The 23,097-nt window shown below is 36.2% G+C and overlaps 1 protein-coding gene across 2 annotated transcripts; it reads right to left on the bottom strand.

Annotated features, from left to right (window-relative positions):
* Window positions 1-501: 501 nt before the first annotated feature.
* On the bottom strand, window positions 502-22,496 carry pld5 (phospholipase D family, member 5). 2 transcript variants are annotated; one of them, XM_052558403.1, is made up of 10 exons: window positions 22,193-22,496; window positions 10,007-10,143; window positions 8,808-8,991; window positions 8,101-8,209; window positions 7,651-7,778; window positions 7,126-7,323; window positions 5,607-5,758; window positions 2,937-3,102; window positions 2,753-2,843; window positions 502-1,817 (listed from the first exon to the last, which is right to left on the bottom strand). In XM_052558403.1, the coding sequence occupies exons 1-10, from the start codon at window positions 22,358-22,360 to the stop codon at window positions 1,567-1,569; spliced, it is 1,584 nt and encodes a 527-aa protein (XP_052414363.1). In that variant the 5' UTR covers window positions 22,361-22,496; the 3' UTR covers window positions 502-1,566. The 2 variants fall into 2 exon arrangements, with proteins under 2 accessions (XP_052414363.1, XP_052414364.1); XM_052558404.1 differs by lacking the exon at window positions 22,193-22,496 and adding an exon at window positions 13,006-13,290.
* Window positions 22,497-23,097: the final 601 nt, after the last annotated feature.

The following is a 23,097-nucleotide window of genomic DNA, read 5'->3' as shown; positions in this document are numbered from 1 at the left end:
AAGGACATTTGTCTGTGTGAACTAATTGACTGATAAGAAATCATGAACATTTCACATCGGCACCCTCTTCACTAAAATCACTAAAACTAATTTAAATAATGAATCTATCGCGCTCTTAGCTTCCGGTTTACCAAATTATTGTCTGTCGGCTGTGAACGCGAAAACTCATTGACCGACGCCCCAAACGTATAGCTACTGGTTCATTAATATATACACAGATTTGTGTAGGTGATTTGTATTTTTGTACATATGTTTAGTCCATTTGTCCAAATGGATTTTCATGTGTTCACTGAGATGGATGGGGAAAATGAAGGAAATCTGGCAATTTGTTATTGCTTTGCATGTGCCAAATAAATTGCTCCCCCAAGAGAGGCTTTAAATTGATTGGGTTTTGAGAGATGTTTGCTGACAGTCTGACACAAATTACCGAACAACAACAGTGAGAAATCAATAGGACATATGTTGCCTATTTACGACTGCTAGTCAATTTTTAATGAACTCTTTAATATTTAATTATAACAGTTGGTTAAGGTGCTATACATTTAATCACATCATAAATTGTACATTCTATGTAAGAAAATCAGTATCTTATGTAGGCTACATGGGGCTATACTTCATTTCAATATATGACCCATGCTGCAGCAAGCAGTTTTATTATATATGATTATATGTATATAGTATATCATAGATGCATAGGAGGTAGTCATCCAGAAAGCAACAGCCGCTACAGTTTATGGCAGCATATATAAGGCAAAACATGCTAAAGCATCAGGCCACAAACTACTGAGAAATGCAACATATGTGGCCTGTATTATAAGATCAGCAATCAGCAATGACTGTTTAATAAAACATTAATGTTCCATTAAAACAGTCAGTTTTAATATATAAGCTACTCTATGAAGCTACATTTAAAGGGTGTAAGCTTAACTGAATGTTCAATAAGAAAAACAGTCTCTTCTTGAGTGTACGATTGTACATTACTTCAAGGCTGTGCATGCTGCATCATGTAAACATTTTATATATACACAGTGTCAGATGTGCCATAATATCTAGTAATGATAGCTACAGTATGAGGATGCATATGTAATGAGCAAATTTGTTGGTGTATATGCAGATTTTCCAAAATGTCTTTCAGTAAAAATGTGCTAGATTTTAAAAAAGGATGACTAATGAACATCTTGAGAAAAGTAATTTACACAATGATTACAAAATGTTTGGCAATGTCCTTTCTCGAAAATTTTCCATGAGCAGAGTCTCTGAATAATTTGGTTTAAAATGAGAAAAGTCTAAATATTGGAGTAAATGATTTCCACAGTTCTCAGTTAATGGTACTGAGTGTTTCTTATCCAAACAAGCATGCATTATATAATGGTTTAGAGTATATCTTCGAAAGTGCTGTACTGTAATTTTTCAAAAATCGTTTCCTTCACAGAAGTCCTTCAGACATTATTATTCAGTTCCATTGGCAGCATTTGAAAATTCAAATGGTAAGAGTCATGGCGCAGATGTTGTGAGGCACAAAGTCCTTGGCTTATTGGTCCCGCTTCAGAGAGAAATTTGTGCCGCTCACTCATGCTCTCTGCTCTCCGCTTTTGTCTTTAGAGCTTGCAGTTTCTGCCTCCCATGTTGGCTCTCCTGTGGAGTCGTGCTGCCAGAGAGCAGGCTTATTGTGTAGGGTGAAAACCAGTCTCTTTCAAAAGCAGCAGTCAGCTGCTCTACAATCGAGTCCTGCCCTTCCTGCTGGTTCTCCGATTCTTGAATCACCAGCCCCGCTCCTGCATTGAAAGCCAACTCACTGCCAACCCAGTCCAGATTCCCTTAAATGACAGAAAATTACCGTATTTTTCGGACTGTAAGTCGCACCTGAGTATAAGTCGCATCAGTCCAAAAATACGTCATGATGAGGAAAAAAACATATATAAGTAGCACTGGACTATAAGTCGCATTTATTTAGAACCAAGAACCAAGAGAAACATTACCTTCCACAGCCACGAGAGGGCACTTTTTGTGTTCAGTGGTAGACTACAGGAGCACTGAGCAGTATAGAGCGCCCTCTCGCGGCTGGAGACGGTAATGTTTTCTGTTGGTTCATTTCTCTCGGTTCATGTCAAATTAATTTTGATAAATATGTCGCACCTGACTATAAGTCGCAGGCCAGCCAAACTATGAAAAAATTGTGACTTATAGTCCGGAACATACGGTAGAATAGTAATGTGCGATTGTACACAAATTAATATAATACAGATGACAAAGAAAGACAAATGCCTCTTTATGTACATTTACTTTTATGTATTTAATTTTTTTTTGTTTCCTGTTATCCTTTTTAATATTACATTTAATAAAAAAATGCATTCAAATATTGAGTTCATTTGATTTGTTAATACTTTTCCTTTTACACATTTCCACTACTGTTATTTGCTTTTTAAAGTCTTTTTGCTTTGACGATACAAATATACAGTACCCTTTCGAAAGGGAATGCCATGCTCCGCCCACTAGTGGACACAGTGTTTCCTTCACTATTCTCAGGGAACTATGGTTACATGCATAACCTGAGACGTTTCCTTTCGAAAGGGAACTCCACGCTGCATCCTCTAGAGGGTGCTAGGGGAACGCCCTCTAGAAGATGCAGCGTTTGTTCCCTATTCTCAGGGAACCATGGTTACATGGGTAACCTGAGACGTTTTTGTCAGGGCAGTGAACCACACTAAATTAAGTGTGTGTGTGTGTGTGTGTACAAGAAAGAGAGTCTTACCGATGTATATTGCGTTGTCTGTCACCATAAATTTATTCTTATTTATCCTGTGCTGAAATCCTCCAATCTGCTCCTTGGCTCTGTAAAATCTCTGATTCAAAACAGAAACACATATTTAAAATATAACCATATATGTAAACGGGTGTGCGTATAAACAGATCAATCAAATAGATTATTTCCGCACCGCTTCTATAGAGCAGAATGGCAGTCCTGTGCATAGGGCCTGCATTGATGTCATAAAGTTAAAAATCAGTGGATGTGTGTGTGTCCACAGACTGATTAAGAGACGAACGTTGACCTCTCTGAGTACTGCAGCCTCTCGGAGCATCTCGTCTATTGGTGACCAGTACCTGAACCAAAAAATATAACAGGCCAAATGAGTGTTGATGTAAGGAAGTAGCATACAGAGAAGTCATAAATCTTAAAAAAAAAAGGAGAATTTGTCCATTTAAATATAGCTCCAAAGATCTACACATCAAAAAAATTATTTTTAACATCTTCGTCTAGTTTTCTGGTGAAATTACCTAAATTTCTGTTAAGACAAATTCAGTTGAGAATCAAAAACAAGACCTTTCCAAGTTGAATATTTAGATGCATAAACCTGACAATATATATACAGTTGTGGCCAAAAATATTGGCACCCTTGGTAAATATGATCAAAGAAGGCTGTGAAAATTGATCTGCATTGTTAATCCTTTTGATCTTTTATTTAAAAAAATTCTCAAAAATCATCCTTTCATTGGATAATAAGAATCTAAAATGGATGGGGGGGGGTTTGTATCATTATGAAATAAATGTTTTTCTCAAATACTCATTGGACACAATTATTGGCACCCCTAGAAATTCTTATGAGTAAAATATGTATGAAGTATATTTCCATTTATATTCACTACTTTGAGTACTCCAACGTGATTATAAACATGAAATTATCCAGCTCTCGTTTCCTGTTTCACAGAAATATTAAGAGGAGGGGGAAAAAAAGCCCAAATTCCCTTAATCATCCATCAAAATGAGAAAAACCAAAAAATATATTTCTGATGTGCAGCAAAACATAATTGAGCTTCACAAATTAGTGAAGTAGCTTTAAGAAAAGAGCTAGAGCAGTGAAAATTCCCATTTCCACCATCAGGGCAATAATTAAGAATTTCCAATCAGCATAAAATGTTATGAAACTGCCTGGAAGGTGACCTGTGTCTATATCGCCCTAATGCATGGTGAGAAGGAGAGTTTGAGTGGCTAAAGACTCTCCAAGGACCACAGCTGGAGAATTGCAGAAAATAGTGGAGTCTTGGTTTCAGAAATCTTTAAAAAAAATTGTCAAACAGCACCTACATCACCACGTTGTTTGGGAAGGCTTCAAGAAAAATTATCCTAGCTCATCCAAAAACAAACTAAAGCATATTCAGTTATCAGAGATGACTGGAACTTCAAATGGGACTGGCTTCTATGGTGAGATGAAACTAAAAAATGAGCTTTTTAGCAGCAAACACTCAAGATGGGTTTGGTGTACACAGGGATAAAAAGTACCTATATAATATACTGCTGGATTTTTGATGTTGTGGGCCTATACAGTAATTCTGCTGGAGGTCCTGGACATCTTGTTTAGACACACGGCATCTTTGATTCTATCAAATACTGTACCAACAGATAAAAAAATCAGTAAGTGACTGACTCTGTTAGAAATCTTATAATGGGTTTATAATAATGTTTAGATCTTCCAACCGTACAGTAATCCAAACACAATCCTCAAAAACAACACAGAAATGGTCACGGAGCACAAAACCAAGCTTCTGCTATAGCCATTCCAGTCCTCTGACCTGAACCCTACAGAAAATGAGAGGAGTGAACTGAAGAGGAGAAGCACCAACATGGAGCTAGGAATCTAAAGGGTCTGGAGCACTGATCTATAATATAGAACATAATTATATACGAATATAGTTATATATATATAGATCAGTGGTCTGGAGTGATTGTGGTTTAAGGAATGGTCTCTGATCTCTTGTCAGGTGTTCTCTAACCTCATCAGGCATTATAGGAGAAAACTCAGAGGTGTTAAACTGGCAAATGGAGGTAAATTGTGGCCAACATGTATCAGAGAAAAAACATGATTAATAATGATTCCCCCCCCCATTTTAAAGTCTTATTATCCAATAAAAGGATACATTTTTGTGATTTTTTAAAATAAAAGATCAAAAGGATTAACAATGCAGATTAATTTTCACAACCTTCTTTGATCATATTTACCAAGGGGGCCGATATTTTTATTTTTTAATTGAGTTTTATTTCAATCAGATTTTTTTTCTTGCAAGAGTTTTCACAAATAATTCTGTGAACATAAAGATAAACTTTAGACTTATAGACTTGATTAAGGAAACTCGTAAAATAGGTAAACTTGATTAAAATGTTATATTGTTTATAAAATTGAAATAAATAAATCACCCAATTTTCTTGGCTAAAACACACTATACATACATTATACATAACGACAATTATAGAAGATTTTTAGATTAATTTTTTTTAAAGCAGATTACTAATTATTTAGGAAAAAATAAAGTTAATTAATATTAATAACACGTAAAAATAGAAAAATAAAAGCATAAAATATAGCATGCTTACTTGAGAAATATCTTAGCTTAACACTACACAAAATGTTCAAAGCTTTCAAGTTTCAGTGATTTTTCAAATAATTTCAATGTATTTTATTCTGAAACGTGCACATGTTTTTTCCCCTTTTTTATTTGCATTTTTGCTTGCTTTATCAAGCCTCCCTAAATTGATTATTTCCTTCATTAACAGCCATTTTTTTTATGCTGAAACATACAAATGACTCTGTGCCTGTGGAAGCCAGTATTACCGTACGATTGGTGTTCCTCTGAAGCTGCGGTTGACTAAGGGCAGGTAATCAGTTACAGAAATGTAGATGAATCTCTTGGCTTCTCGGATCACATGTCGTATGGCATCTAAATCTCTACTTCTACCCTTGGGGCAAAACAGCTCTGGTGACGTCTATGAAGAAATGTTGGGGAACAAAATTTAAATCAGCAGTTTCCTTTTTAAAGTTTTTTTCAGCTTCAATTCACATTGCCAGTACACCAGAGCGAGGTAATGAGATGGCCGTCTGTGTACATACATCATTGTCAGGAGAAGAATTTTATCACTGAGCTAGAAATGTCTCCCAGCAGCCTATAATATTACAGCACAATTCATTTGAATGGGATGATGGATGGATGTTGAGTAAACATCCTGTTGCTGGAAGGGAATCAAGATTCATTACACTCAAATTAGAATCCGATGGCCAGTGTCTTCACATGTGACGCAGCTTGACGTGGAACAGAGTCAACGGGATAAATTACCTGCTGAATGAGTGAATTTATCTTAATCAAATTATATCCCATGGGAACCAATGAAAAAGTAGTTTACATAAAAAATAATCTTTGTAATAAGAACAGACATAGATGTAAACACATTTCAATGTGCATGGAACTGGATAATCGATCGTGACATGTTTATGCAATCAAATGTCAAATGTAATAGTAAGTACTGTAATTAAATATTTCTACACACACACAAACACGTGTAATGTGGGGACTTTCCATAGACTTCTTTTAATTTAACATTTTAAACAAAATGCAATGCTTGCATTGTTACACTTTCAGATAAACATGATTTACTATTTTTACTTATATAGAATTTAATTTCCCTGTATTATGTCCAAAATTTCAGGTTTTACTATCTTTGTGGCACCCCGCAATGTAGCATAAGTACACACACACACCATCACAGGTTTGGGGTCTGTAGGAATTTGTCATGTATTTTTAAAAAGTCTCTTAAGCTCCCCAAGGCTGTGTTTATTTGCTGAAAAATACAGGAAAAATGTAACCATTTACAGGAAAATTTGAAAATACATATTAAAATGTAATCAACTCCTGCGATGCAAAGTCCAGTCTTCAGTGTCACATGATCTTCAGAAATCATTCTTATATGCTGATTTGATGCTTAAGAAACATTTCTGCACCAAAAATGTCTTGACTGTCATAGAAGTACTAATTTCTTTTTAAATACATATTACCCTTAATATATATTCTTAGCCTTCAAATGTATATTTCATTTTGCAGGCATAATGCCATTTAGGGGCTAGCTGTCACACAGGGAAGGTGAAAACAAGGACTGTGTCTCAGTAACTACGAGATTTACTGTGTAGTCAGCATTAAAAATGAATCTGCCCTGAGACATGGGTAGCATGATACTGAAGATAACAGAGTAAAATATGTGGCAACTATCCCCTGTCTTCTCTTTTTATTTAAAAAATAGATGTGCAGTGGCAGATCACCTGAGTCAGGCAAAGACTAGAGAGAGATATGTATTGATCTCACCGACACAAAGGCAGAAGCATCTGTATTGTTGAGTCTGAGCTGAAGCGGCTTGTCTCTGCTGAACACGGCCGTGACTCTCTTGGACCAGATCGAAGGGATGTAGTCCCTGTACTGAAGCTGCCAGTAGAAAGAAAAGATCCTGTGCAGGTCCAGAGCCAGACAACTACAGTCGTACACTATTACTCCGAGCTCCTTCAGCTGGAAAAAAAAACAGGAACATGAATCACAAGTTCTCAATATGAAATGTAAAAAGTTTTACTTGAAAAATGCATTAACTACTTTGGTCACGGATGACTTCATGATACAAATTTGCAGGGCAGAGTTAATCAAACTTGAACTTTGAAATGCAGTGAAATTAAAATGGGCTTTCTCTCTTGAATGTGTATGAATTGAAGTCACTTGAACAGAGTGTACTGTGATCGGCCCATGCTCCCAGGTTTCATTCTTTTTGATAAGTTTTACAATAACTCTCATATATCATCCAAGTACATTTCGAGGTCACTGTGAATGGGCAAAATTCTTTACCTTAGAAAACACTTTCCAGTTCATGCCAGCACTGCCAATGTAAACGTGCTTCCTGTCCACCACCCAAAATGAGGAAAGCAGTCTTCCTCTGGTGAGGGCTGTCATGTTGACGTAGTGCACTTCTGCATCTGGGAGAGACCGAGCCATGTGGGCAATGCTTGGGGAACTGTTAAGCACTCAACCTTGACGAGAGATCTGTCTGTCATTCAACTCTGGCATAAATAATATTGCACATTCGTGATGTTTTGACCTTGTGTGAAGCCTTGAGGGACTGGAACAGCGAAAAGCCAAAAGAGTTATGCCAGTTTATGACAGACGGATGCCTGTGTGTGTGATTTTACACTGTTTGCCTCGAGAGAACTGCGTGCTTTAGTACTGTATTCAGCCCCCTCAGCAGACACAAATCAATGCATCTCTTAACATTAACGAGAGAGATTAGACTTCACTTACAGCGGTCAGACATGCTCTTCAGCTCAGTGGAGTTGGGCTGGTCACTGACGATCTTTAATTTGACACCTCGAGACTTCAGGCTTAACAATCTCTGAAACAAATACTGACCCTAGAAAATAGAAAATGCTTGTAGAATATTAATTCCGTATGCAATACATGCCAGTGACAATAAATCAATTTTAGATTTAGAATTTATCAGTACATAATCATAAGTTGGAAGTAGGTGTGTGCACGACACTGATGACAACTCTCTGAGAGTTCAGCATGCTACAGCAAGTACCAAGATTTGCTACTGCTGATATATATCAACAGACATGTTGCTGTGACCATGTAGAAAAACCGCTGCTGCAAAATAACATACATAACCCCTGTGTATAACATACATGACATTGCCCTGTAGAAGATCTATACAGGTGGAGCTGGGGGAGGTGGAGGGTTTCTGCAACTGCTACAGCAAGCACTAGCCAATTAGTTGAATGTTGAGCAGCAAGCTCATTGGCTGATGATGCAAAAAGAAACCAAATGGTTGCACAACGCCAGTAATGATGTGATTATTTCTGACTGAGTTAGAACCTATTGACCCTTGCTATCTAGGGATTAATGACAGAACATTTTGTAATGCAGCATTTTAAAATAATAATAAAAAAACATAAAAAATTGTCACTTTTGACAATGCATATTTGAAGGGTAACAATATGCTAACTAACCTGATAGGAAGAATAAAGCCGTGACCCCTGATCGGTGGAGGTCAGAGTCCAGTACGGCGACACTATCTCAACTGACCGTTTTGCTTGGTCCAAAAGGTGGTTGAGACCCATGGCAAGAGGGAGATGGGCTGAACTATTGGGGTTAAATGACAGCTCTCCAGGGATGTTCTCCACAAGGACAATGCTAAAAGCACATTGGTGTAAGTCAGGAAATGTTAGTTTGTGGAATATGTTCATAGTTACATATATATTGAAGTCAACAAGAAATAAAAATTTAACCTGTTTACTTTCTTACTGTACATATGATTCATGTATGATTCACTGTTGCATATTATTCTTAAAAACTGTTGTGGGCAAGCAGTTTAGTCTTAAATAAAAATGGAAAGTTTTTACTTTGTTTACATTATGCTACAATTATTCATCTAGCAGACATGTTGCCACATGAATTCCTTTCTATATAGAACAAGTATTCCTTTCTGTATGGCCACTTTTTAATATACAGTACAGAAAATGAAATGAATGTTTCAAAATGAATGTCCTCACAACAGTGCCTTTTATTTCAAGTCCTGTGTGAGGAACAGACTGAATTTTAATTGATTAAATGACTGAATTAATAATCTCACCTTAGGATGCTCATGAGGGAACTATTCCTTTAAGTCAGATCTTTTCTTCCAGTCAGTCACTTCAGTTCTGAATGAGCGGTTAACAGCTCACAAGGGAACTTATTTTTCATTAAATTTCAGTCTGTTCTTCACAAAAAACTATGGTATTGTACGGCTTCAGGAACACAGCAATGGTAATTTTATAAAACACTGTGCACAAGTTTTTTAAGTACGAATATATATATATATATATATATATATATATATATATATATTGTTGAGTTGAGTTGGCCTGTTATTCAGAATATTATTTGTTATACTAAAAAAGTAATTTAGTCTGGATGAGATAATAACACAACTCTCATTTTTCAGGGAACTATCCTTTTAAGTCAGCAATGAAGTCTAAAACCATTCCTAATCAAGATGATAAACTGCCAAGATACAATTAACAAGCTCATGTTGGCTAAAGGTAGAAAACACAGAGCTGAATAATTATGCAGTGCTCCCTGGTGTGCTTTTTAGTTCGCTATAATGTATACGATATATAATGTAGAAAATATCATAACCCGGGTGTGATCTGTGAGAACTGCTCCTTACCGACAATTTTTGCTGCAGTTCTCCTCTGTGACACCGTCCTCATCCTCTCCCCAGACATCCACAGCAGAGAAAATCAGAGCCACCAGGACAGCAAAGCAGCAAACCAGTGCAAACACAGCAATACATTTCTGCTGGGACTGCAAAAGACAAACAGTACAAAGAGAGCTCTGCCCATTACTTATGCCAGGTTTTAGATACTTTGTCTTGACTTATTTGTTTAAATTATTAATATAGGTTTTCTGACTTTGGTGACAGTTTAAATTTGCAGGGTCAAGATTTATTGTGTTCAAAATTGTACTTCTCTGCTCTGGAATCTTTTCCTAGCTATAATTTCATTTTACGACTGAGAGAATGATAGAGCGTCTCTGTCAAGTTTCCGCCTGAATTCTATTATACAGAGGGATGGCCTTTTTTTAAAAAGAGCTTTCCTTATATGCTTGGTGGTTTTTTCGAAGGTATTAAGGTAGATAAATCTGTTGTTGGTGAGTGTTGTCACTGAGCAGCATTCTTTCCAATCCACTGCTGTAAACAAGCATCAGCAGAGAACACAGGAAAGTGTCTATAAATATTAATGTGGTCAATGGATAAAACGTGGTGTGTGCTGTAGGGCAGTAGTTCTCACATGGTGGGTCGCTAATAGGAGAGTGGACAGCAGGGAAAGAACAATACTAAATGTGAATAACAAATCATATAATTATGCATATTAAGCACTGTAAAACATACAGGTTTATCAACAATACACTATTCAGAATTTTGAGGTAAGTACGATTAGAATTTTTTTGGGATAGGTGCTTAAATTCATGAAATGTGTCAGTAAAGACATTTGCTGTTTCTATTTATCAAATAATTAAAAATATATATATAGGAGCTCCGCAAAAATATTAAGCAGCTCAACTGTTTCTTGAGCAGCAAATCAGCATTTTAGAATAATTTCACACTGCTGCTGAAATTTCAGCTTTGACAAAACTGGATTAAATGATATTTGAAAATACATTCAAATAGAAAACAGCGATTTTAAATTGTAATAATATTTCACAGTGTTACTGTTTTTAACATATTTTTTAATTAAATAAATAAAGCCCATGGTGATCATGAGGTAACTGAAACAGTAGTGTATAGGAGAAAACATTTCCATGTTTTTGTTGGTATCAGAGACCTTGTCCTCAAAAACAATTGAACAAGTCTATGCAACATAAAAAAAAAACACATAAAATAAAAAGGATTTGCACACGAATGCAGAAGCTATAAAACAGGCATATTCCGGTTATGGAAATATAAATGCATAGCAAATACTGTATATTAATGACAATTTGTATGGTGTTTTGTCATCATTTGTTGACCAATACTACTTAATACTTAAGAACCAGCGCTTGTAATCAACTCAGAACTTGATTTTCCCTCCAAAAAACATGAGTGACTTGATTTTTGCTGAGCGCTGCACTTTCCTGAACATATCTCCCGAGAGAGATCGTCTCCCATCACATCTGCTGCCTCAATCAGAGTCCCAGCTTTACAGCTGTCTGCTGAGTGACATATACATCGTATATCATCTTCTTCTGAAGGAGACATGCAAAGTGAAGTTTAATTAAAGAGCAGGGAGTACATGAGGCGAGCAGATTAATGCACAGCATTAACCTTCTTACAGTTAAAATGGATTTGGTCAATTAGTGCCCCCTTTATTACCCTTACACACCCATGTACAGTGCCCTCATAACTTACTTTACTTTATGTTAAGTTTGACATTCAAGATATTATTGAAGGTGTTTCTTTTTTATTTAGAAAGGATTTTTGAAGCTTGGTTTGGTTTAAAATCAGTTTAGTAGTATAATGTGGTTTCATTGAATACGGTTGCACTGAAGCATCTATATTTATTTCAGCCATTACAAGTTATTGGGGTATTTCAGAGCTTTAAGAGAATGTGATATTTTGAATCCATTAGTGTTTCAGTATTTCTTTGTTCTAGAAGCTAAGAGCGTACACTGCAGCAATCAAACGATATGTCAGATTTCTTCCACTAAAATAAAAATTAAATCTGTGTCTTGCCAGAGGCAAAGAAAGGATTAAAGTTGTCTGTAAACAGAGACTTTCTCCGCCTGCAGGGAAATATGTCAAATTAATGCTGTGTTTGCATCGAGCTGTCTGTGCTGACAGATTTGATTGACAGGACAATGTGCTGCTCCTTTCAACCTTATCTGTTACTTTTCAGTCTTGCCGAGTTAAGCGTTCTAACATACAATCAAAAAAGGCCTGACATGCAGCTTAGTCAGACTGTAAACCACCATGCTGTACTTGTGAATAAACGTGTGAGAGAAAAATGAATTAAAACACATTCTCCTCTCAGACTTAATCTTAACAAAACAGAATAAACCAGAGAAACTAACAAAATATAATTACACACTTTCATGTGTGTGCTTGTTTTAAATAAAATAAATTGCATGTACAACATACACAATTGCAGACACCACTGAAAATAAATTCTCACTTACAAATTTTCAGGTCATATTTCTCATTATTACATTTTATTATATTTATTATATATTATAAAAACAAAACAATGCATTTAAAAGTATTGGCACTTTTTCTGGATTTGTGAAAAAAAAAGAGACTTTTCATATGAATAAAGAATCTTTTCTAAAACAAATTTACCATTACTGTTATTTTTGTATATTATATTATATATACATACATATATGTACATTATACACACACACAGACTTACCAACTTGCATAAATACATATATACTAATTATTTTTATTTTTGTAGGTACATTTTTAAGTAAATGTGTCACCTGAGCTGACAAATTGGAAAGTATAATGCACTTAATTGTTGCGAAAATACACAATTTCGACCCAATCATTTCTTGGTATAGTTTAATGAGTCACCCAATATCAAAATCCCATTCGGTGCAGCTGAGCAAAAAAAAATCCATTCATTTAAACTGAAATGCAGACTTTCTTCAGAAATATTCGGACAGGCTGAAGTGAAAGTTAAGCCTCACCTTCATGGTGTTCTCCTGAGTGGCAGAGCCTGGCATAACAGCTTTTAAGTTCCTTCAGACTTCAGGAAACAGAGAAAACGAGACGCTAGTGCATTTCATCATCGTCGTCTCCTTGGTAACGTGTCGCGCTCAGCCTCTCTCTTACGCTCATCACTGTAATGGATGTGCAAGTCCACGGAATGATATAGTGGGTGATAGGTAGTGTGCCTTTTGTTTTAGCACCCTGAGCTCACGCATGCTTCCACTGGCTGTGTGGTTTCCTCGCCTCAACTCCATAGTGATGGAGACAGAGAACGAGAGAGGAGGAGAGAGAGACAGAGAGAGAGAGAGAGAGAGAGAGAGACATGGTCCACTCCCTCTCTCGAAACATCCAATGCTGGGCTAACACAGAACAATCCCCCTCCCTTCTGCATCTTTCTCACCTGCCCTGTAAAGCAAAACTCTCCCAGCAGAGTGCAAATGGATTTGGCTTCAGCCAAAGAAAGACAAGCGGGAAAAAACATGTTATAAAATGCAACCTTTTGACTCCAAGCGTCTCTTTTCCTTCCAGCACAGCAGAGGGAAGTTCAGCCCAAGCATAAATGAGCTTGATGCATTCACCCTATAAATAATTCAGCATCGTTACAACTGGCAGGCCAGCTCCTGAACTAATCTATCAGGTAAGTTGTTTATTAGAGTCTCTGGTATGCAACTCAGGCAATCTCAGAGTCTGAAGCACCATCCCAGATGAAGGAAAAACCCCAGAGGACATGTTATTAATACCCGTCTTCTCTCAGACAACAAATTACATTCAATAGAAAGCAAACTGAGACTTTTACTGAAGTCTCTTGATTCTCAGATTGTTCTCAAGAGCAAAAGTTCCAGAATAGATGTCTCAAACTGCGCTTACTGGGAAAACACAAAAGTCTGCAGAGGTCAGAGAGCTCACATACTTCTCATCAAAGACCAGTTATCCAGACTAAGCAGTCTACTTCAGTTTCACAGCTCTGTACTCATGCTGTAATGTCTCATTTATGTCTAATTTAAGATCATTAAATCTGCCTGGCAAACTTGTGATGTAATCTATCAAGCCAGACAAGAAAGAAAAATCAAATATGAAATCTCTTTAATGTCTCAATAGCTCCTTGAAACAGTAAATTGGAACAAATTTCATAGGTTTCCTGATTTTATTCCTGATGAAAAAAGTCACCAGTGGTCAAACTCTTACATTTGCTTTTTCTTCAAAAGAGATCTCACGATGTCTCAAACTTAGATTAACCTAGATCATAAGTCAATATAAACTCTTTCAAAACCAAATTATCTGAACTATATCAATAATAAAATTAAAGCTCTAAAAATCAAATTTTTGCAGAAACATCTAAGAAAACATTTTAGTAAGTGTTAAATGATGTCTCTATTTGTTTCTATGTTTTACATAGATATACATCCTGTACGTATGACAAAAATCCTGTCATATGTGCACAAACACACAGTCACCACTTATAAGCTACTACTAAATATTGTAGAAACGTAATTTTCTGTAAAGCTGCTTTATAATGATTTGTATTGTAAAAAGCGCTATACAAATAAACTTGAAATGAATTGAATTGCTATTATAATATACTTATATATGACTAGAATATTTATTAACATTTATTTGGGGGGAGGGGCATTTTTGCCTTTATTATGATAGGACAGATCTGACATGACAAAGAGTCTAATAAGATTTTAGTAGTTTTAGTAATCATGTGCTTTTGTCATTTTTTCCTCTATAATTTGCTTTATTTTATTTCAGTTTTAGTCATATCGCGCCTTCAACTTAATTATTTCAGTTACTACTTTAGTATATATATATATATATATATATATATATATATATATATAAAATTGTTTTATAAATACAATAAAAATTATTATAATAATTAAATGTATGCATTTAGCAGACACTTTTATCCATAGCAACATAGTGCATTCAGGCTAACATTTTTTACCTAATGTGTTCCCTGGGAATCAAACCCACAACCTCACAACACTAACAATGCTTAAAAAAAAGAAAAGAAAAGGGTAACATATGAAAATATTTAATTACCCTACAGTAGACAACATGATTTGTGGTTAATTCATTTACTGTAAATCAATACCAGTAACCTATATCGACACTAACATCTATATTGTTCAGTGGATATTATGTTGTGTTGGACAGTGGGGGACAGCTGAAGGTCAAAAGGTTGAGAGCCTCTGCATTAGAGAAAAGGAAAAGATATGTTATGTCTCAAAAACAGTTTTGCTGCTGTGGAGCATGATAGATGCCAAAAAAAGGGCAAGAGATTGAAGTAATTAAAGTTTTCACTAGAATCAGTCCGCAGATGTTCCTGGCTTAATATCATAATGGGATGGAGCATATGCTGCCTACAGCAGGAGACTGCTGCTGAATCTCACCTCACTAACGCACTGTTAATTACTGCCTATACTCACGAGATACAGACGACCTCCTTCACTGGGATTTGTATCTTTGCTTAAGGAGATATCACCCTCTTAAATCAGTGCATATGCTACTCCGTTCCGGGATTACAAAGTGGAGTTTGTGGAGTTAGCGCATTTAAAGCAACTAATTCCCATTCTTGACCACAATAGAGTCAGCAAAATCTGTCTGATAAAACCAGATGTTGACAGACTGTAAGACTTGATTGCACTTATGGTGGTGATGCATTGAGGAGAGCTGGCAGGACATTAGATAGGAGATATATGCACCTGTGTTTTGGAATATTCATTGCATAACCTTTCACTGAAGGAAACGAGAGCGAAACGAAGCGGGATTGACCCTACCCATATAACCACAAGTCAGAACAGAGGTCACCGTCAGTGTGACGTCCATTAGTTACAGCTGAGCCCCTCACCTTAAAATGCCAAGCACTCCATCACTGCACAGCAGATGCACTTTGTACATAATACAGTAGAGCGTGGGAGTACAGTGTTTATTTATTATATGTTACGGATGGATGATTATATGGATGATGATTAAAAAAAAGTGCAAACACCTTAGCAGCTGCACAGCATAGGCATGGAACCACCAACAACACTTTAGTATCATGGCAAAGAGTTTTGCACAAGCCAACAGCACTCATGATGTCTTTAGAAAATGTACAAATATATTGTATGGCTGTTCCTACGAGTTCTGTGTTGACTGAATATTTGCAGAAAAGTGTTAACGTAACAAAATGTACTGAATTAAAAACTGAGAGAGGGGAAAGAGAGAGAGGGGAAAAAAGAGGATGATGGCCTAGACAATACAAGGTGAGTCATTTCTCCAGGGAGAGGTGAAGCAGACAGGGTGTAATATATAAACAGAAATGAGGAAAGCAAACTTTACTGTGTCCTTCTCTGACAGAGGACCCTATACGGCCAGGAGGAAAACTTATTTTAGGCCTTGGCACTGTACATGCTGAAATGGTACACAAAAACAATCATCTGTTACTGTAATGGTTCAGAACCTAGCAGAAAGATTCACAAATGTCAACAGAACTGAAACGCCGGTCACCTGCTTTAGTTTAAAAAATATTTTAACTAGCTCTGTGAAAAATTGTAATCAAATGAATTTAATTAAATGCAATGAATCAACTATATCAATATTTACAAAGAAAAGCCACAAAATAAAGTGAGTGAATCAAGCATTAAAGGAATAGTTCATTCACAGCTCCATCATTATGATTATGATGATGAGTCCTCTGTCCATAATATTGCCTGCTCCAGTAAAAAGTCACCTTGTCTGAATCAGGAAAGAAATATGCACAGATCAAGAACTTTTTACAAGTGAAAACAGTTCTAAACAAGTATTTGGGGATCCATGCTACATTTCTACAAATCTGTTCTGATGAAGAAACAAACTCATCTTGAAATGCCAGAGAGTGAGTAAATTGTAGTTTTTGAGTGCACTGTTTCTTTAAATTCACTGTTTTACACATGGAAACCACTGCCTAGCACCATTTTTTTCGTGTTTTTCTGTCCTACAAAATGCAATGAGTTATGCAAGCGTGGATTGCTACGATGTGCTGCCTGTAGTAGCAGATCTGTCTGCTCTGCATTTATGCATGTGATGCTAGCAAGAAGATGAAGGTGGTACTTCTTTGTGTTTTGAAAAGGCTGTTGAAACACAAATATGTACTTACACAGTATAGCACAACCGTCACTCATTTCAAAGTTACACACAGTAGGCGGTATTCCTTTCGTGAGTGATTCAGTCACTTTAAATGCTGAACGAATCAGTGTTTTTGAACGAATCGGTTGATTAGAGCGTTTAATCTCACGAATAAAGACAGTCGTTTGTTGCCACCTACTGGTGAAACAATATAACCTGCATAAAGAGTCACTGAAAAATATTTAAATATCTAAAATACACGAATCTAGAGCATTTTATGTAACCACAAAAGTAAGGTAACAAGTTTGTTTAGAGTGCTGAATGCTCGTACATCTCTATTTATAATTTCATAATTATTTATATTAGAATTATTTGTCTTGGTTAAATATGGTTTATAGTAAGTGTACTGTTGACTATACTGACAAATATGTATGGTAAACTAAATTATATTTTAATGTAATTTCTGTTGAATCTTGTATCACTTTTTAATATATTTCTTATTTCACATTTGTAATCATGATGTTGAAAGTTAGTCTATTTAAATGAAATAACAGAATAACAAAAAAAGACTTGCACTTTAGTATGCTAGTCAACAAATAATTGTACTAATACTGCAAAATATTTTTAAAACACAATGATTTTACTTGTACTTTAAAGTAAAAATTATTACAAAGTGCACTTTTTAGAAGAGTTTTTTCTTTCTTTTATATACAGATTTGAGTACTAGTGTACATTAACTACAGTTAAGTGCACATTTTCCACAAATGCTGCTGATTTTCACCTCCATCAGCACTGAAAAGCTGAAATAATGTCTAGAATCTGCTGGGCCTGATTATAGGGACAGTCCACCTGAAATAAACCAATTAGCAGCTCTGAGCTTTAACCCATCCCATCCCACAATTGTCTAGTTTACTGACCAGAGACCATTTTCAATATAACTCCATCTTTCCCAGCGATAACAGCTGTAGAAATTCAGGCAGGTCACATCCTCAGCATCCTTACAGAATTTATCCATGACAAAAGCTGGGAGCTGAAGCATCTGATCCACAGCAACAGAAGAGCACCATTAGGGGACAGAACGGAGACAGTCTTTCTCCCACAAGACTCATTAGGACCGCTTTACCTGACCTCCCTGTCCGCTGTGAGTTGAGAGATCCCACTGCATGATACACAGTGTTCAGAAACCCAATCAGAGTGTAACAACACATGCTTCCATGCATTATTAACCAATATGAACATTACCTGTTATCATTAGAGCCTTTTCTGGGATGTCAGAAAAATTCCCGTTGTAATACCTGACTCATTCGCCCCTGCTGTGCGTGTGTGTGTGTTTTAAGGTCAGCGAATGTGTGTGGGCGTCACACATACTGAGGGTCACATCAGTGTATAGTGTGTATTCTGTGCTCCTGTCTGCAGGATGTCGCTTTTTAAACCCCGGGAAACAGCAAACGGTCAGGCTGACTTTGATGAAAGGGCAGAATTCACCCGGTAAGTTGCACAGGAAGATCTCGAATGAGCAAAAATTGATATAAATGGGCTTGTCCACATGAGAGACTCATAAAATCACTGTGCCTGTATTGAAAAAGCATGCCCCGCTGAACAAGGTCTCATTATTTTTATATAAAAAACGTCTGGAGAGGGCAAGAAAGTATGCTTATTGCATCTTATCATGGAAAAAGCTTATATTTTTATTTATTATACTGGGTCATGTTTTTGCTTTTAAGGACCACAGAAAGGAAGATATTCAGCATGCATTAATTATAATGTCTCATTGGTTCCTGCTTGTTAAACCTTGTAATATTTAGATTAATCTAATATAAAGCCAATGTAAATTATAAATAATCCAAGGACAGTATAAAGCGGAAGAGATGTAAAACAAAATCAAATATCTGCAATTTAAGATGATGCTAATGAACTGTTACTGTTATATATGGAGATTAAAATTAGAGAACAGTCTATAAATACTTGATTTTTCTGAAATATTGTTAATCTTCATCGCTCAAAAAGTTAAGGAATATTAGCGGTGGGTATACCTATGTTCTACAAAATATATATATATATATATATTTTGTGAAAAACACCGTGATGAAAATTAGAGAAAAGTAAACACTATAGGACAAAATAATATGAAAACTAAAATGTTGCAGGGTTACAGCAATCTGGAAAAAAGGAAGTGTAGAGCTCCCTGCTTTAAATGACTTCAGCACATCTGCATCTGCAGGACATTACTAGTTTCTTAAAGTAGCGGATGATGCACTGGAGAGGGGAGAAAGAGAGAGAGAGAGAGAGAGAGAGAGAGAGAGAGAGAGAGAGAGAGAGAGAGAGAGAGACTGGGTTGTCTAAGGACAAGATGTCCCTCCTGAGCACTTGAAACATCCGAAGCTTTATCTCAAAGACTTCCGTCTGAACCCAAAGGCTAAACAGAGCTCATTTAAACAGCAAGATCTATTGAGCCAGGAATGAAACCTCTGCTTTGATCAAGCACTACACTTTTACAACAGCCAAAGGTGCTACATTAACAGTAGAGTGGCCTGGTTATGTAATTGGGTTTTAGGTTAAAGGAGAAGTCAAAGATTAGTATACTGAGGATGGTATATTTTTATATCAAAGAAACACAGGGACAGAAAAGCAGAGAAGGTAATCAGGTCTTATCGGGGAAGGCACAGCACACTTCCCTCCATGCAACTCCCGTGTGACTCATTCCACTAAGAGAGAAAGACATATAGAGACAGACCCAGCAAGCCAAATGAAATTGCCTGCTACAGTACACAGCTAACAGAGGACATGAAGAAATGCTCTGGTTTACTACAGCATGCTACCATCATCCAGATATACAGTATTTCAACCTCCCAAAACTTACCCAGGCCACAAATCACCCCAGAAATTACTTTTTGCATAAAGAGAATGAAGCCTATTTTAGGACCATTCAGAATTTTTCATTATCAAATTCTCAGTAATGAAAGTTTTGGTCCTCTTTTTTTTTTTTTTTTTATAGTCATTCTCATCATTGTCATTGATTTTTTTTCTAGATCCTCATTCGTCAATACAGTGTCGCACTCGTGTTTTATATTTTTTGCAAGTATAACATTTTTGACTGCTTGAGTCCTGTCACCTAAATGATTTACCATATGTTTTGAAATAATGTTTTAAACATTCCATAAATATAATGAATAATGCATTTAATTACTTATTTTGCAAGTATAATATTTGGCTGTATTTTGAAATTTAACGTGTGGTAAAAAAGATGTACCAATCCCTTCTCATATTGACCATAGATGGCACTAAATCTCTTTTATCCAGCAGAGAGCAAAAAAAAAAAAAAACGAAATCCTTGATACTCGTTTGCTATTTATCCAAATAAAAGGATTACATGCAGAGATGCAGAGATATTAGCATTCTTAATTTGTATACTGCAAAAAAGTGCTCAGTGCATGTAATCAACAGGAGATTTGGTCAAGCGAGACCTTCCTCAGTGTTTAAATTCTATTGAAATGGTTCATTTTTATATTCAGTTCCTTTTTTCCTCCATATCTATTCCATGTTGGTCAGTTATTGTGACTGACTGTATGGAGATTTTGAATTACATTTTCTCCTTCTTCTGTATCTTCTCTGGAAATATTTGGACATTGCTAAAGAAGTAACTGGTCTGTCACTGATTCATTAATTGAAATGACTACACTTGTGTTGATTTGTGAGGAATTTAATATAATAATAATAATAATAATAATAATAATAATAAATTCAATACAACGTTAACACTGAGGAAGGTCCAGTGTGACCGAATCTTCTGATGATTTTAACATGCAATGAACAGTTTTTTTACACTTTATAAAAATAAAGACGATTGCTAGTATCTCGGCATGCAATCCTTTTATTTGGACACATAGCATAAAAAAATAGAGTTTTTTGCTCTTTGGTGGATTGTTTTATTGACTTGAAATTATGTTACATGTGAATGGAACCAAGCACAAGATCTTCCTTCTTTCTCATCTTTCTCTTTCAGGAAATCTCATTTAAGCACATTCACTGACCAGCTTTCATCTAAACATCAACATGCATGAGATTTGTTTCAACAAACCAGTTTTGATGTTAAATGGTCTATTTTAAAATGACAATAATACAATCATTATAATATAAACAATTAAAATTTCAATAATCTGAATCTATATAATAAAATAACATTTTGACATTGTATATATTTTATGTTAAACAAAAAAGTTAGTATGTATGTTGTCATAGAAAGATAGTTGTCAATGGAGATTTGTGGGCACAGTTAATTAAAATTATTATTTTACTTTAAGGTAAAATGGTCAGACCGGCTTAATGATCTGCTCTGGATTAGGGAAGATTGTGGTTTTGCATGTTTGCTGGTGTACAGTAAGTGTTATTTAATTTTATTGAACAATTCCAGATTACATTACAGACATTTTGATTATTTTCCATTTCCTATAGAGTCAAACCATTCAATCTGAATCTTGATTGTTTGTTACAGTTACATTAAGATATCATTTTAATGAACATATTTGCCTATATGAATATTCATATCTTTCAGATCTGTTATATTTTGACAGGTACTTGATCAAATTGTCAAAATGAATAAAATGCTGAATTATACAGTGCAACCTTTAAATAAATCAATCAATTATTATATTAGATGTATTTTTACATTACATATATTTGCATCATCATGTACATGTTAAGGTACTTTCTAAATTAGTTGTATTTAAAAAGTAAATTATTGTGGGCTATGTTTTGCATTGTTTGTGTAAGTAACATTTCCATGCCAATAGTTTGAACCTCCTATAATTCCATCATACACAAACACTTAGGAAATCCTACAGTAAGAGCTTGTGTATACATAATGTTCTAAGTAGACAGACAGACAGACAGACAGACAGATAGAATTGCAGTTGTACAGTGTCAAAAAACAACATACTCTCCACAAAGCCACACAGACCTGCCCACTTCACCCTGTCTGCTGTGTGCCTGCGTGGTTACAGGTGGAGGGTTTCTGTGCTGAGGGGAAAAGGGCAGCGGTCAGCAGTTACTGTCAATATCAGCGGTCAGCCTTACCCTTTCCATTCTATCTCTTCTTCTAAGCCAGATCATAGCAGAGTAGTCCTGCTGCTGGACGGCGCCGAAGATGCTGTTACCCGGCCGGGTGAGAGGCGTGGAGAAGAACCCGGTTTCGGGTAGAGACTTCATCACTGGACCCTCTGAAACAAACCTCCTATCTTGCATTTTTCCACTTCGTCAAATATCGAAATCCTCCCACTTTATCTAAATAAGATGTTCACCCCAAGCAGTTCGGTCCCCGAGGAAGAGACTCTTAAGCCAGTGCTAGCAGCAAACGCTGTTTGAGTCAGTGCTAGACTGAACTGTGTCTTGCAGAGAGCCTGATTTCTTTGGATTTCATCCACACACAGGCAGAAAGGGGTCTCCCTGTCCTGTTGGGAGGGGCTGGCAAAGTCTGGGTGGGCACAGTGACAAAGAAAGTGTTTGGGAGTGGATGCATAGACCCTACATCCTGCACCTGGTACCCTCCCCTCGGTTCAGTGTGTACGTGGAGCTCTGATGCATGACTGTGAGTCCAACACACTTAAAGGCATCAGTACATATTAAATCAGAAGTGCTGTGGGCAAACTAAATGAAGTATTCATTTGACATCACCCAGAAGTCCACAGCCGTCTGCCTGCGTGCTGCACACTCATTCAAAACACAAATACCCATCTGTATTACTGGGTGATGAGAGGAAATGATTTTGTAATAAAACTCCACACTGGAGGAAGCAGTTGTGATTGCTTTTGATTGCTTCATATTTCCTCGTTTGCCTCATGCGCATTCCTCCCCGGTGATCAATGAAGTACTTCAATCTGTTATGATCCTTGAGATATATATCAATATATCAATGCAATACTGATGAAACTCATAATGTAAGCAGCAGTTGTGTTGTAAAGAAGAGTTTGTCAATAGAAACA

Source organism: Carassius gibelio, chromosome B6 (genome assembly GCF_023724105.1).
Source record: "Carassius gibelio isolate Cgi1373 ecotype wild population from Czech Republic chromosome B6, carGib1.2-hapl.c, whole genome shotgun sequence".
In the NCBI taxonomy this organism is placed as follows: domain Eukaryota; kingdom Metazoa; phylum Chordata; class Actinopteri; order Cypriniformes; family Cyprinidae; genus Carassius; species Carassius gibelio.
This window is presented reverse-complemented; position numbering and strand designations above follow the sequence as displayed.

Bases quoted from the DNA above. Each gene is read 5' to 3' on its own strand.
- pld5 (XM_052558403.1), bottom strand. From the start codon at position 22,360: ATGCAAGATAGGAGGTTTGTTTCAGAGGGTCCAGTGATGAAGTCTCTA. The intron at 10,144-22,192 runs GTAAGGCTGACC...TGTCTTTTGCAG, and splicing joins GAAGAGATAGAATGGAAAGG to TCCCAGCAGAAATGTATTGC. The intron at 8,210-8,807 runs GTTAGTTAGCAT...TCTATTTTCTAG, and splicing joins GGCTTTATTCTTCCTATCAG to GGTCAGTATTTGTTTCAGAG.